Source organism: Euprymna scolopes, chromosome 4 (genome assembly GCF_053919585.1).
Source record: "Euprymna scolopes isolate OS-2025 chromosome 4, ASM5391958v1, whole genome shotgun sequence".
Classification (NCBI taxonomy): Eukaryota; Metazoa; Mollusca; class Cephalopoda; order Sepiida; family Sepiolidae; genus Euprymna; species Euprymna scolopes.
In genome coordinates this window covers 141,203,103-141,218,858 of record NC_136485.1, presented here as the reverse complement: position 1 = coordinate 141,218,858, position 15,756 = coordinate 141,203,103, and the positions used below count along the sequence as shown (strand labels likewise).

Below are 15,756 nucleotides of genomic sequence, written 5' to 3'. Positions count from 1 at the left end.
GCCAATCATTTCAATTGATGCCAGACAGAAGTCAGAGCATTGATGATGGAAATAGAGAAGCTTGGTTATAGATGCATTAAAATTAACCAGTAACCACTTTCCCCATTACACCACATGTTCAGGACCAGAGGAGAGAGAATCAATGAGATTTTAACAACAATAAAAACAAAAAAAGCCATAAAGTGCCATATGCAAAAATAACAGAATTTAAATTAATTAGCAAAAAAAAAAACCCAAAAAAAAACATGCCTCCCTTTTTAATTGTATTTTCACCCCGAACAAGGCACAGTCACTTTGATGTAGGGGGCTACTATCTGGGACATAAATTGTAGGGATACTATGTAGGGAGTTGAGCAGCAAGATGTCTGTTTACATTACACTTGAACTTCTGCATGTCAGTACAGTTGAGGAAGCAGGAACCCTGAAGGGAATTCTAAAGTCTAGCAGTTCTGGGGAAGAAACTATTAGAGTAGAAGGCTTTCTAGCATCTGGAGATCTCTGCTGTGTAGGGGTGGGATTTTGCTGCTTGTCAGGTTTGTCGGGAGTATTTACGTCGAGGGGGTACAAGGGTTTGTAGTTTGTTGGAGCATCTATCATTAAAATACTTGCAAAACAGGCAGAGGAATGCAACATTTTGTCGATGGGACAGAGGCTGAAATCTAGCAGACAGTTTGAGACTTATTCAGTTAGTGACTCTCTTTTGGACTCTGTCCAGGAATAAGAGACTAGTAACAGATGCACCATCCCAAATGTGTCAACAATATTTCATACATGGGCGAATGCTGGCCTTGTAGAGGTATGGGATACTTTCAGGCGTAAGTAACTTTCTAACACTCTCTCAATTTCCATATGTTATTGTTATGCCATGTTATTGGTACTACAATAACATATTTATTACAGTTTATTTACAAAAACTATGTAGTCCACCTGGACAACTGATAATGTAGAAACATTTTCTAATTATGACCAAAAACTCTAAATTAGCAAGGGGAATAACTCATATTTAATTGAATATAAAATGGTTGTCTCCTCTCTTACAACTATAATTTTATTTCTTTTCTGAATAAGTTTTAAAAAAATGTGCAAACAAAAATTTAAACGCTAAAATGACTTCTTTGCATCTCAGGGAACACCACATAGATATGGCTAGGAGCAATATGCCTATTAAAAATTGCCTAGGCACTTCTATCAGCATTCCCCGGTTAGGAGACCTCCAACAGCAAGCAATAAAATTACTCCATCCAAAAGATGGGAGGCAAGACCTGGGAGGGTGGACCTCATAGGACTACCAAGAATGAATGTCTCAACTTTACAGATAAAATGCTACTGCAATGACTCTGTTTCTGTCTGACTGATTGTTAAGATTGAAACCTCAATCAGTATGTATCAGTGATTACAACCCGATGCTAAATGAATATCGTGAATTGCTACCCACAAAATTTAGATATAACTATGTTTATTGTGTCTGGCGAAGTCCATTCATTTATTTCTGAAATGTATAAATCAGTTTAGCCCATAACAATGACTAAACTAATTGTTAGCTTAAATAAACAGAAGGAATATGTACAAATGTATGTTATAGAAGTACACATCATGATTCTGGGGCCATAACTGCCACAGCATTTAAAGTAACTAGGTTTATTGTCTCTGGATAATTCCATTTATTCCTGAAATCTGTAGATGAGCTTACCCCATAACAAAAACAAAACTAATTGTTAGCTTAAACAAATAGGAATAATATTTACTACTGAGTCTATGAACATTAAACAAAGTTTACTTATAAAAAAAAAAAATCAAAAACAAACAAAAATAAACCGCCTCCATTCAGTCTCAAGAGACAATAGATATCTCATGTAAGGATAAATGTACAAAAAATCTAAAGCAAAGCGAATGTGTAGATCAGTTTACCCCATAACAAAAAGAAAATTAATTGTTAGCTTAAATAAACATGAGCAATATGTATAAAAGTATGTTACAGAAGTACACATCATGATTCTGGGACCATAACTGCCACAACATTTAAGTGTAATTATGCTTATTGTCTCCGAGTAATTCCATTATTCCTAAAATGCATAGATCAGCTTACCCCATAACTTTCCACGAGAATAATGAAAGAGTAGAGGGAGAATCTTATGTAAGAAAACGACTGTGAGGAAGAGAACACCCCCCACTAGATTTTATAGTTCATTTTGAACTTTGTCTAGACAACAAAGAGTGCTGAAAGTGGTGCTTTCATGTGTTTGTCTTATATAGGTGTTGCAATATTTTTTCTAAAAGAGGGTAGGATCACCAAAAGTTGGAAGGTTCTACTTATCAACACTCGTAATAGGAACTGATGAATCAAATGGAGTCACGATCTGCTAGCAGTCAATCAGAAACCAGAATTGCAAGCAGTCAATCAGAAACCAGAATTGCTAGCAATCAATCAGAAAACCAGAATTGCTAGCAGTCAATCAGAAACCAGAATTGCTAGCAATCAATCAGAAACCAGAATTGCTAGCAGTCAATAAGAAACCAGAATTGCTAGCAGTCAATCAGAAACCAGAATTGCTAGCAGTCAATCAGAAACCAGAATTGCTCCATAAAAACACTGAATCCTTTAGCATTCCAGCACATAATTTTTTCATGTAAATACAAGAAAGATATTTTGCTCTTTTCCTGCAAAATTATAAGGCCTGTTCAAAACAGCTATCCACTGAAAAGTCTTAATCTCCAGGACCTGTACGAAGTAGCTACTGTAAGAAACTCTGCAGAAATAAGCAAGCTTTTTATTGGACGGTTTCTTCGCCCACGGAATTATTTTAACCAATCAAATGGCATGTTATAACTAACTGCCGAGAATGTTCTCGGCGCCAAAATTCTCTTTTCACGGCGCAGAGTTGGACACACGTGGATTTCTCACTCGAATCGAGGCAGTGAAAAATACTTGGTTGCTTTGAGACATTTTAATGCAGAACATTATCATTGCAATTACCAATGCCCTTAAGTAGGGCGAATTTATATTTGCATGCTTGTGCTACAATTTAATGTCTGTCAAGACAAAATTAAGGTCTACGGTTTGACCTGCCTTGTCCGCCATTGGACTGAGTCTACAGGACCCCTCGTGGATGCCCAGCTAGCAGCATCCATCTTGGAAATCACCTCAACATCACCAACCTGTGCACTACTTTGTTAGTGGGAATTCTATCCTGCCTTTATCGGAGACGAACTATTATTCCCTTTGGGAACGTTACCAGTCCATAGTGGCAGATAGCTGAAGATGAAGCATTTTTTGCAACTTGGATCTTTTTTGACTTTAATAAAATTTACGTTGAAGTCTTAAGGTGAGCGTGTTGTAATTTCTGTTTGGTTTTCTTCCATTCTGCCGAGGGCAAAAACCTTGTGAGAGAAAATCTCACACTACAACTCAGAAACTTTTCTGAAATTAAATATGGCTTTCCATTCATAAATAGGTAAAGAATCGTATAGGAGGTCAGGCACTTTCTGGAACAGTAGAATGATCTAACCATTTTTTTTTTCAGCAAAATTAGCAACAGATTAGATGCAAGTCGTTCAATTTAGATCTGGATTGAAAGATAATCATGGGAGCTTATCAAAGCAAGAGGTTTTTTTAAAGGAGACAGCAAGTCATTTCAATCGGGATGCAATAGGGATCTACGAGTTTGTGATGGAGAAGAGGCACTTGGTTTTAAAGGTATTGCAACAAGTCCTCTAGATAAAAAAAAACAATCAGTGAGAACTTGATCACCAGTGTTCTTAAAGTGCTGCCATAGACAGCTGTGTCATCTGCGTACAAACGGATGAAGAAACAAAGCGGATATAAATATTCACCTCTTCTGATAATTTTCTGCTTCTTCTCGTCTCAACAACATCCAACAAATTTTGCCTGTTAAAAAGAAAAAAAAAATATTTTAAAAAACAAAAAAAAAAAAAACTAAAAAAGAATTGGAAAAAACAAAAAATTAAAAAGGTAAAAAGATATATACATAAGAATGAAAAAAATTCTCAGATTAGCAAGCAATAATATATTCAAACCAATAAACTCTTTTAACTGTTTATTTGTGCATCCATTAACTTATTTACTTTATATATAAGAAATGAAATCAAAAGGATGTAGTGTTTACCTGATATACGCAATGGTAAACTTCAAACTAATATAAATAACAGTATTTATATATAGATAATTTAATCCCAACCGAATAAAAAAGCTCAATATGCAATAAAAAGTGGAGCTTATTATAAGAGAAAGAAAATTAAAACTATAAGTTGAAACTTACAATCAAAATTCATTGTTCGACTGAATACTCTTAAAAACAATTAACAAAGTCCTTATTCTGCGGAGTTTCAAAGAATGCTATTCTTGCTATTCTTCTAATCAGAGGACTGAAAGAAATCAGCAAATTATATTTGTATCAATGCTAGAATTTGCTGATTATGGCATTCAGTGAAACTGCAATTTATTATAGTCATAAATTGCCAAGAAAAACAAGTGAAAAAATGTTGGATATATAAAAAAAAATTTGATTGTAAATTTCAACTTACAGTTTTAATTTTCTTTCTCTTATATATATATATATATATATATATTAAATAATGTGATTTATAATTTAAAAATTTTTAAAAATTTAAAAATCAAAATTTAATTAAATTAAAAATCAGTTTCATAAGAAGGAACAACAACAAAGTCAATTATCTGTACGATCGTTTCGGAAATCCGTGCTTTTTATTTGTGGTATACATGAAGTCACGTGGAACAATTATACATAGTTTTTTTGGTAAGCACGGTCTCCTCATCAGCAAATTTAGGAGGATTTCTATTGCATTGAAAAGACACCAAAAATAAACCTAGCATTAAAAGTAAGGCAGATGAATCTTTTGGTTTTTCTTTTTTTGAAATCAGGAACTGTATTTAAAGAAGTCATTTAGATGTTTGCTATAGCTTTTTATTTTATTGAAATATTATATTTATTATTTTATTGAAATATTATATTTATTATTTTATTCAATAAAATAAAAAGCTATAGCAAACATCTAAATGACTTCTTTAAATACAGTTCCTGATTTCAAAAAAAGAAAAACCAAAAGATTCATCTGCCTTACTTTTAATGCTAGGTTTATTTTTGGTGTCTTTTCAATGCAATAGAAATCCTCCTAAATTTGCTGATGAGGAGACCGTGCTTACCAAAAAAACTATGTATAATTGTTCTACGTGACTTCATGTATACCACAAATAAAAAGCACGGATTTCCGAAACGATCGTACAGATAATTGACTTTGTTGTTGTTCCTTCTTATGAAACTGATTTTTAATTTAATTAAATTTTGATTTTTAAATTTTTAAAAATTTTTAAATTATAAATCACATTATTTAATATTGAATTAGCTCTAGGACATTTAACTATCGAGCTTATTATATATCTAAATTACAACGAGCATTTCCTGTATTTTAATTAAACTAGTAATTTCACTATTACATTAAAATACACTTAGCTCTTTAGACTATTATTCTAATCCCCTTTATATATATATATATATATATATATATATATATATATATATATATATATATATATATATATACATACACACACACATGCATGTAACTTTCTATAAGTATGGCTTACTTACCATGTCATTGTGTTGTAAATGATGCGGGAGAGTAAAGAAACAATATCTTGGTAGATATATGTCGTCTCAAGTTGGGCAGATTTCAGAATTGAAGTCAAATGTTTTTTCAAGAGGCCCTAAAACATGAACAGATAGATACAAGCTAGTAAGAACAAATCAAGTAAAAGAGAAAACGTTGTTATAATTCAAAACTATCATCATCATCATCATCTTTTTTTTTTTAAATTGTACGCACTCCAAACAAAGCATATCACCACTTGGACATATGGAGCTAAAATTTGATATCATATATATAGGAGCACCATGTATAGAGTTGAGCAGTGAGCTGTCTGTTCACATTACATTTAAATTTCTGCATCTTAGTACAGTCAGGAAGCAGGGAGGAAATTCCAAGGTCTAGCAGATGAAGGGAAGAAACTATTGGTGTAGAAAGCTTTCTGGCATCAACAGTGAAGAAGCGGGATTTTGCTGCTTGCCAGGTTAGTTGGGTTATTTACATCAAGGGGGGCACAAGTACTACAAGTTCACCAGCACACATTTCATTAAAGTACTTATAAAACAGTCACAGGGATGCAACATTTCGGCGATGGAACAGAATTTGGCCTTTGGTTGATAGTGCATGACCTATTAAAATGGAGACTCGTTTTGGGTCATGTCTAAGGGGGAAAGAAGAGTGATAGATGCAGTAGGTCAGATGTGGCAACAATACTCCACGCATAGCTGAATGGTAGCTTTGTAAAAATACAGGATACTACCAAGTGTACACAGTTTTCTAGCATGATAGAGAGAGCCCACCTTTCTTTGCAGCAGCCTTGGAGTTTGAATGATGAGCTTCAGATAGAGTGTTATTAGTCATAGCAATCATTGGTATTCTGTTTTAAGTCCATTGTAAATATTGGCATTTGTTAGATGGCTATTAGAAATTGTTTCCGAAACTAACCTATCTCTGGCCAAGTCCTCATCCCTCTTCTTCTTAAATTTTATCCTTATCACTTCCATGTTTATGTTGGCCTTACCTTATACAACCGACCTTGCTACCTCAACTTTTCTACATCTACTAACCAAACAACTTATTCAATCTTTCAACATGATGAAGTCAATAAACCCAAACCTCTTTCTATTTATTTCCCCCCTATGAAGGCAAAGTTAGATGCAAGGTCACTTTTTAATGTGGGAAAATTACATCTCCCCATAAAGGGGCACTCTGGATTGGAACTAAAATAAAAATTGTCACATTCTAGAAGAACTCCTCCTCCACTGATCAAGGATAGAATAGATTAAGAGCAGCATCAGAACAGATACTATATTTTGTTCCTAGCTAAAAAGCCAAGCTAAGAAGTCTCTTGTTCTATACACGTCTCTGTACACTGTTCAGATTTAATCTTCCTCTGAGGTCATCAGATCTAAGTCTGTCGTTAAAACTCACATTAAATATCCATTATATGATTTTCATATCATTTCTCCCCATGCAACACATATCCACTACTCTCACTGCCCAGATTTTATTTCCATACATTATTACAACAATTACACATTTCTCTTAGTCAACAGCAGTGAAACTGTTAGTTAATAATGACATCATCCACTCTTAATTCTTGCACTCATAATAGCACCTGCTCTATCCTGTGTTCCAATGGTATTATTTAAGGTAGCAAGACTTTTCAAATATTTCAATAGCTTTGCTATCCACATAGACTTCCCTAATTTTTTGTCATCCACTCCTAACTGTTGCACTAAATTCAGCATATCTGCTTCAAAATTATTACCAATGGTAACAAAACTTTTACACAATCTCAAAGACCCTACCATCACAATATACTTATTCCACATTAAGAATCATAATTCGAAGATGTGAGGTGGCATGATGTGACCCTTACTTGAAACCATACTAAAGACCATAACCATGGCCGGAAACTTTGTTTTCATCCCTCTGCGCATGTCCCTGTTATTTGTGACAATTCAGTGATGCAGCGATTGAAGGTGCTGGCAATGGACCTGTTTTCATAACTTGGATTATTAGAGAGCAGGAGATGTACAGCGGTGCATCTCCAGTCTCACTCGTTGAACATTGTGTCACTTTCAGACATGATAGAAGGCCCCTATCGCTCTTAGGATTTGTACACAACTGGCCAATTAGTAGATGGTCTACAACAACAACAACAAAAAAAAAAGAAAACCAGTTTTCATCAAACAGAAATGGAATTACGTTGTCTTTTCTAGAGCAACAATTTTATCATTTAAACCTGTATTTTTATGCAAAAAGAAAAGGTTATTTGTTTCTTGAGAAGAATTATTTAAAATGAAATATAATTATTAACAGTAAATTGTAGATTAAAGTAAAAGGAACTGTGGAATTTACACAGAGTCAAGTTAGTATATGATCATTTTACTTATTATGCTAGGCACATTTTTTTTTTTTTTTTAGAAGGTGGTCACCACTTATCAAGGTCCAGAAGCCATTCGGGGATAAGGGTTATTGCATGTACAGTACGTTAGTGTTGAGATTTGATAAAGTGTCTTACTTAAGGGGGCGGTTCATCAGGAATTTGTTTATGTTGGATTTGAAGACATTCAGGTTGTAGTCAGGTGGGAAACAGGCAAATGGAACAGAGTTCCACAGGCGTGCACTTCTAAGGAAGAAGCTTTGTTCATGGAATCTCCGTTTTTGTTTTGGCACAGATAAAGCACATAAGAAAGAAAGAAAATTGGTGGCAACATACCGGGCAGAAATCTTCCATTTCAGCTAGACAGCAACAGGCCACTCCTCGGAGTCGCAGGTTGTTTGTGTAATCCGTTTTCTTTACGAGGGGCAAAAGTAAATCAGTAAGCAACAAACATAAATGCGAATTGATGCCCTGAAAAAGAATAAAGAATAAACTGAACTTTAATTATTTCATTCTGTAAGTGTGGAAAAAAAATCATCTCTAATATATTATGTCATCGTGTGGCTGTATTTAATATCTATATGTATAAATAGCCATTCCTTGTGTTAAACATTAAGGGAGGTAATTCAATATATCTAACGTGTATGTTTACAACTCGGCATTCCTAATAAAAATAAAATGGTTAACTTTTCAAAAGTGTTTGCATATGTGACACAGATATTTTTATGCACAAGTCACCACATATCAAGGCCCAAGGAACATTTGAGGACAAGGATCAATGAGCATCAGATGAATAATAAAAATAGTAAGACTGTAAGGATTAGTAATGATGGTTGAAATTAGGCAGACCTGATTATCAAAGACAACGTCTCGGCAAAAATTTGGTTAGCATTGAACTTGAAAACGACCATATTGTAGTCATTTGGAAAGCAGCCCCACAGCACAGCGTTTCACAGATAAGTAGTTCTTCAAAAGAAACTTTGCTCATAGAAATTCCAGTTGGATTGAGGTAGACATAGGAAGAGAAAAATTAATGATAGTGGTTATAGAAAAAACGAGTTTTTGCAGTAAATGTTTTATAGGAGTGAACCATACATTGAAGCACAGCTGAGCTACTACCATGAACATAACAATAGAAAGAGATTGTAAAGATAGATATAATTTTGCCTTCCTTCATGCATCTCCCTTTCCATCAGGTGATGTCTAAACACTGCTATCAGCAATAGCTGATCGACTAATATGAAATAGAAATACTGGAGTACTTTGGAACATTTCAATGATGGCAATCCGTCCAAATTCCCGAGTTTGACAGAAACATTCCAGAGTTCATTAAGATACACCTGAAGAAGGTTGGAGATTATATCGACTGAAACGTTGTGAAAATCACACTCAAGATGAGAACAGTAGTCCGATAAATATCCATCGTTTATGTTTTAACATGTTTGTTTGTTTTAACATACTTACATTAACATTCCTAATATATTTCTACCATAATATTTTTATCCTAAAAATATCTTTAGTCTTGATATATATTTTCTAGACATCAAAAACAATCATAACAAGTGAAGCATGCATGGTCCCCCGTGAGTGCACAGTGAACGAGGCATAAAAAAATGACTAAGTTCAGCATTGCCCCTCCCCTTCCTGTTTAGCCTCAAAAGTCCCCAGGGAACGTCAAATCTTGGTGAAAATGAACAAACGGTGCAGTTTTAGGCCTTAACATATGCAGATTTGAGTTCTGTACCATGCAAAAAAACAAATAAATAGTTTTCCCAAAAAATTTGTTCGATTACTTTTTTACTCATATCATGTTTAATGTTTGTGCAAAATTTCAAAAAATTCCAAAGCGTAGTTATTGAGAAAAGTATGGACAGACGAACAGACAAGGGTGAATTTAAAGGCCCACCCTCCTTTTATCGGGGAACCAAATAATCGTACTGATATTTTGCCCCCCCCCCCCCCATGTTCTATATAACAATTAGTTTATATCCTAGAGCGACTTTTGGATTTTGACAAGTGGTGGCCAATTAGTAATAAAAAAAATTTTTTTAAATAAAAAGAGTTGTTTTCAAAAAGGAAATGCTGCAGTATTTTCACCTTGCTTTATTGAATACTAGCATTTCAGCCCGGTGTTGCCTGGGTGTTTGGAGGTGTATGTTGAGAAAAAAAAAAAAAAAGGTCAATTTTTTTTAAACTTTGACCCCTATTATGACCCCTTAACATTTATTGTTTTGAGCTCAAATGAAGTTGTTAAGTGAGATCCATGCCCAAGGAACCTATATCTAAAATTTCAAGTGTTTAGACCCAAAATTGTCGGAGGAGTTTGGTAGAGTTCTCAAAGGTCAAATCGTTGAACTTTGACCCCTTAACAACCAAATTTCTGGCCGAAACCGGATAACAAAGATTTTCCCAAATTTCAGTACCCTGTATATCAAATTTCGAGTCTGTAGACTGAAAATTGACAGAGTTATTGCGTAGGGAAATGTACACACACACACAGACACATTCACTTTTATATATATATAGACTTACCACAAGGTTAAATTGAATTAACAGAGAAGTTGTTGTAATAGCAACTTGTGACAGGAAACTGCTTTTCGGTGGTAAAGAAAGCGACTGTGTACAAATATCCACCAAAGATGTGATGATTTGATCCACACTAAAAGAAAAATTTCCAAGAATTAATCAAAATACTTAAATACAAGAGAAAAGGAAAATTATTTTTGGATTTTGAGGATATTCCTCCACAGGGAGTATTACCAAAATTCAATTGACACACAACTATTAAACATTAGCCCATACCTGTCTGGCATTACTTGGGATGCGGTGAAGTCATTTTAGTTTTTAATTTTTGTTTGTGCATTTTTAAACTTAAGGTAGACAACTCTTAATATACTCTTCAATCCAAAATGAATTATGCCCCTTGCTCAAGTGCTTCATATTAACAGGCATCTGGGTTGGACTAAATAATATTTTAAATAAAAAATAGTACATTATAACATGGTACAACAATAATAAATGGAAATTGGCTAATTAGAAACAAAGTTTGAATTTTCAGCTTAAATGTTATTTGAATGATACTTTGAAAATCCAACAAGATGATTTATAAAAAGATAGATACTTATGCAGAATATGGACCATACTAAAATAACAGTATTTAGAAACCCATTCTTAACATGGGGAGGAGATTTTTTAACTATTCTACATTTTTACCTAATAATTTAATGAACAAAACATACACTAAAAATTGAACATAACTTGAAATTCCTATCCGAAAAAAAAAAAAAAATAGAGGACATTCAAGGATAAGCGTTAACAAGTGAACAGTAGTCAATTAAACAATATCATAGTAATTGTTCGTAGTGAAAATTGGGTAAATTAGATGACTTAAGGGGACGGCTCATCAAGAACTTGTTTACATTGGACTTGAAGACGACCATATTGTAGTCAGCTTGAAAGCAGGCAAACAGAACAGAGTTCCAAAGGCGTGCGGTTTTAAAAAAGAAGTTTTGTTCATGGAATCCACATTTAGGAAATTATTGACTGTGATTTCAGTTGAACGAGTCTTCTTCATGAAAGTTTGGCAAGGGACGACCATAGATTGGAGCTCAGACGAGCACTTGCTATGAAAATAATTATAAAGTGAAAGCCTAGAATAATTAGAAAAGCCCATCCCTCCATGTTAAGAATGGCTTTCTAAATAATAACATTATTTCACCACAGTTCGTAAACTACACAAGTACCTTTTTTTTATTATTGAAATTACCATACAATGACGGTTTTTGATTACAATTATGTTTTTTGATTAATTTTTAACTGTTTGCTAGTGTTTTAAAATTATAATTCTCATCAGCGACGGATTGACTTTACATTTAAATTGTTACACATTTATTAACTTGCCAGAAATATAAAATGTCAAATTGAAAGCTGATATTAAAAGCCGCCTTTTCTGTTTACCTGGAAGTTTCCAATCCAGCACCTCCATATTCTTGCAAAACAGTCAGCAATTGGATTTTCTCTTTCTCATCAACTGTGTCTTCATAGAGCATCTGAATTGAAAAAGATAAAATAAATATAAAATTGATGAGACAAGAAAGGAGAGAAAAGTGTATTAAAAAAAAGTGTTACAGAGTGGATGGGGGTTGGTTAAGAGATATGAAATGCAGATGGACATGTGAGAGATGGTATATATATATATATATATATATATATATATATATATTTAAGAGTTGTGATGCTGGCATACAAATGACCATGCAGGATTATACTCTTCCTGATGATCCACTAAAATTTAGAAAAGGATTTCTGTTTTCACCGCTTATGAAGATTAAAAGCCACTCGTGGATAAGACTTAATGATTCATGAAAACAGTTTGTCTTATTTGGATTATGAAAACTACTGTTCTTATCTTGAGTAGTATTCTCACAATGTTTTGGTTGATGCAACCTAAAAAAAAAAATGGTCTTGGTAATCTCTGGGAGTATGCTGTCATATGTACAGTATGGATACTACATTAAAACTATTCATAAACGAAGAAGATAATGCCTGGAAGGATTGTCTTGTGACAACAATACGTAGACTACCCCACCCTCCAACGGTTATCTTTATGGTAAATAGATCTGTCATGCAGTATGAATACTACGTTAAAACTATTAATATACGAAAAAGGAGAAGATAATAGCTGGGAGGATTGTATTGTGAGAACAATATGTATACTACTCTACCTCTGCCCCCCCCCCAAAAAAAAACGGTTTTAGTTAACCCTGGAATATGACTCCATAAACAGAGTATGGATAATACATTATAACCAATGAACAAAAAAAAGAGAAGATAATGCCTGGAAGGATTATCTTGCGACAACAAAACGTACCCTACTCTAACCCCCCACCCCCCCACCCTCCCTGCCAAAAGCAAAAAAAAGGTTTTGGTAATCTTTGAGAGTATGCTATCATAAACACAGTATGGATACTGCATTAAAACTTAACAAAACAAAAAAAGTAACCTTTGACCTTGTTCAGATGTATCTGGTTGAACCCAGGTCAAACTCGGGAATCCATATGGAATTTAGAGCTGAAGCCTTTATTTAATCTATGAGGGTAGCATGCTCTCCTCCTCTCAGCCATGTCCGGATAGAAATAAGTATATCGCAATTGTATTACTAGAATCTTCAACCTCCAGAAGATTGTCACTTAGAACCGAATTTTACTTAGTCATTTATCCGTTACAGACAAAGCACTAAGTAAAATTCAGTTATGCCAAGTTCGATAAGAGACACCTGAAGACGGTCAGAAATTACATTAACTGAAACGCTGTGATAATAACACTCAAAATGAGAACAATAGTTCGAATAGTCAAGGCAAGTCAGCATGCTCTCCGCATGTGCAAACATTACTTCCTTTTAGAATGTATCTGACTTCTATTCAGATAGAAGATGGGGGGGGGGCATACTTTCTGGACCGGTAGAATAATCCAACCATTTTTGCAGCAATCTTAGGAGCATCGGCTAGAGGTCTTTTATTCTAACCTTTGTGCATGGAAGGGGAGATAATTCGGTTTTCGGGGTGTCCAAAGCAACAAGTCACCCCTCGCCCCGCATTGTATAGCATTTCTTTCATTCATCATTCGCCCATCACTTTCACTTCATCAGTCACCACAATATCACATTTACTTTATAGGGCCACCAAACTTAAAGTATCTCTAATAATTTGAATTTCATTCTGTTTATAATTATACATACATATATTATACATAATTTTTTATATATATGTATGTAGATTATGACGATTATTTCATGAGTCACATACAATGTCATGAATAAATGCAGTTTTCCATTTTTACATTAAATTATTAATTCAATAACTATATATGTGATATACATATAAGATCTGTTATTGTTTTATTAGCGATTCTGTTGTATGTAATTGTTTTACTTCCTAAGCCCTTTGTTTATTTGTTCATTTTCAGGACATATTCTTTTGTTATTTATTATTATTTTTATTTATTAAATATTTAAATATTTTTTACTAGCATAAAAGTTATCCATCCATGTACACATGTTTCGGGGTATTACTCGTCATCAGCATGGCTAAACTTTTAACAAGAATCAAAATCGTAATTGCCTAATTGGCAACTTGATGTTTTACCACTGAGCTACAAGATCTTGTCAAATTTTTATGCACGATTTTGTTGCTTTTAAATATTTAATTTTTAAATAAAAAATATGTAAATGATATACATGTGATAAACATATATAAATTCACTTGTCATCTCTTTTTTAAAAGATGGAATTGCTTGATCATTTAAGACAAGATTCAAGCAAGCACACTTAGATGGTTCACAGAGTTTATATATATATATATATATATATATATATATATATATATATATATATATATAGTAACAAGGGTTTACTTAAAAGGACTGAAAAACTTTATTTGAAGGAGAGGCAGAAAAAAAAGAAAAAGAATTAATTAAAAAGCACAAACAATGACCCTGCCCCCTTTCACATCAAAAGCAAACATCTTGTAGTCAGTATCGAACTTTCTCCCACCTCCGCACATTTTTTTCTTAATTACATTTTCACTCCAAACAAGGCATAGAGCCACTTTCATGTAGGGGGCTACTATCTGGGACATAATCAGCAGGGATACTTTGCAGGGAGTTGAGCAGCAAGATGTCTGTTTACATTACACTTGAACTACTGTAGGTCAGTACAGTCAGGGAAGCAGGAACCTAGAATGGAATTCCAAAGTCTAGCAGTTCTAGGGAAAAAACTATTAGAGTAGAAGGCTATCATCTGGGAATCTCAACTGTGTAGGGGTGGGATTTTTCTGCTTGTCAGGTTTGACGAGGTTATTTACATAGAGAGGGTACAAGGGCTTGTAGTTCGTCAGGCTACCTACCATTAAAATTCTTATAAAACAGGCAGAAGGATGCAACATTATGTCAATAGGACAAAGGTTACTGACAGTGCCAGACCTATTAAGTTGACAACTCTCCTTTGAACCATTTCTAATAGTGAGAGATTAGTAGTAGATGCACCAGCCCAAATGTGACAACAATACTCCATACATGGAGCCTTGTAGAGGTACAGGATACTCTCAGGAGTAAGTAACTTTCTAACTTGGTAGAGAGTCCCCCTTCTTTGCAGCAGCCTTGGCAATGCCCTCGATGTATCTGTTCCAACTCATGTTCCCTGTGAATCTTAAACCAAGGAGTATAAACAAAGTGCTTTCAGGTAATGTATCATTAGCTATGGCTATAGTGGTTGAGAAGGTTTCTTGTAATTATTAAAGGTAAGAAGCTTAGTCTTCGCAGCATTGGACGTCATCATCCATTTTTGTCCCCATTCCACTACAGATTGAAGGACTTCCGCTAGGGTTTCTGCCATTGCCTTGGATATGAGTTCATTCGTTTTACCTTCATGTATGTTATAGAGCATGGTGTTGTCAGCAAATATGCCCATCTCAGAAGTTACATCATCAGGGAGGTCATTTATGAATAACAAGAATAATAAAGGTCTAAGGATCGGCCACTTATGCACATCCGCATTTATATCATATTGTTTTAATGTACGACCATTGACTAACACCTGGATTCTTCTCTTATTTAAGAAGGATTTAATTATGTTAAGTATTCTTCCAGTAATAACATATGATCAGATTTTCCTGGGAAGACCATCATGCCATACCCAGTCAAAGGCCTTAATCTCCCCTGTCTTATCCAGTCCATGGTATATATGTTCA

At 34.2% G+C, this 15,756-nt stretch overlaps 1 protein-coding gene across 2 annotated transcripts in view; it reads right to left on the bottom strand.

Moving 5' to 3' along the window:
- Positions 1-15,756, bottom strand: part of LOC145269539 (AP-5 complex subunit beta-1-like) — a 104,048-nt gene that overhangs the window by 84,688 nt on the left and 3,604 nt on the right. For both annotated transcript variants that reach the window (XM_080125300.1, XM_080125304.1), the window contains exons 2-6: positions 11,969-12,060; positions 10,544-10,670; positions 8,348-8,482; positions 5,628-5,743; positions 3,832-3,886 (exon numbers count right to left, since the gene is read on the bottom strand). In XM_080125300.1, coding sequence (XP_079981426.1) covers positions 3,832-3,886; positions 5,628-5,743; positions 8,348-8,482; positions 10,544-10,670; positions 11,969-12,060 — 525 coding nt within the window. The remainder of the gene's footprint in view (positions 1-3,831; positions 3,887-5,627; positions 5,744-8,347; positions 8,483-10,543; positions 10,671-11,968; positions 12,061-15,756) is intronic.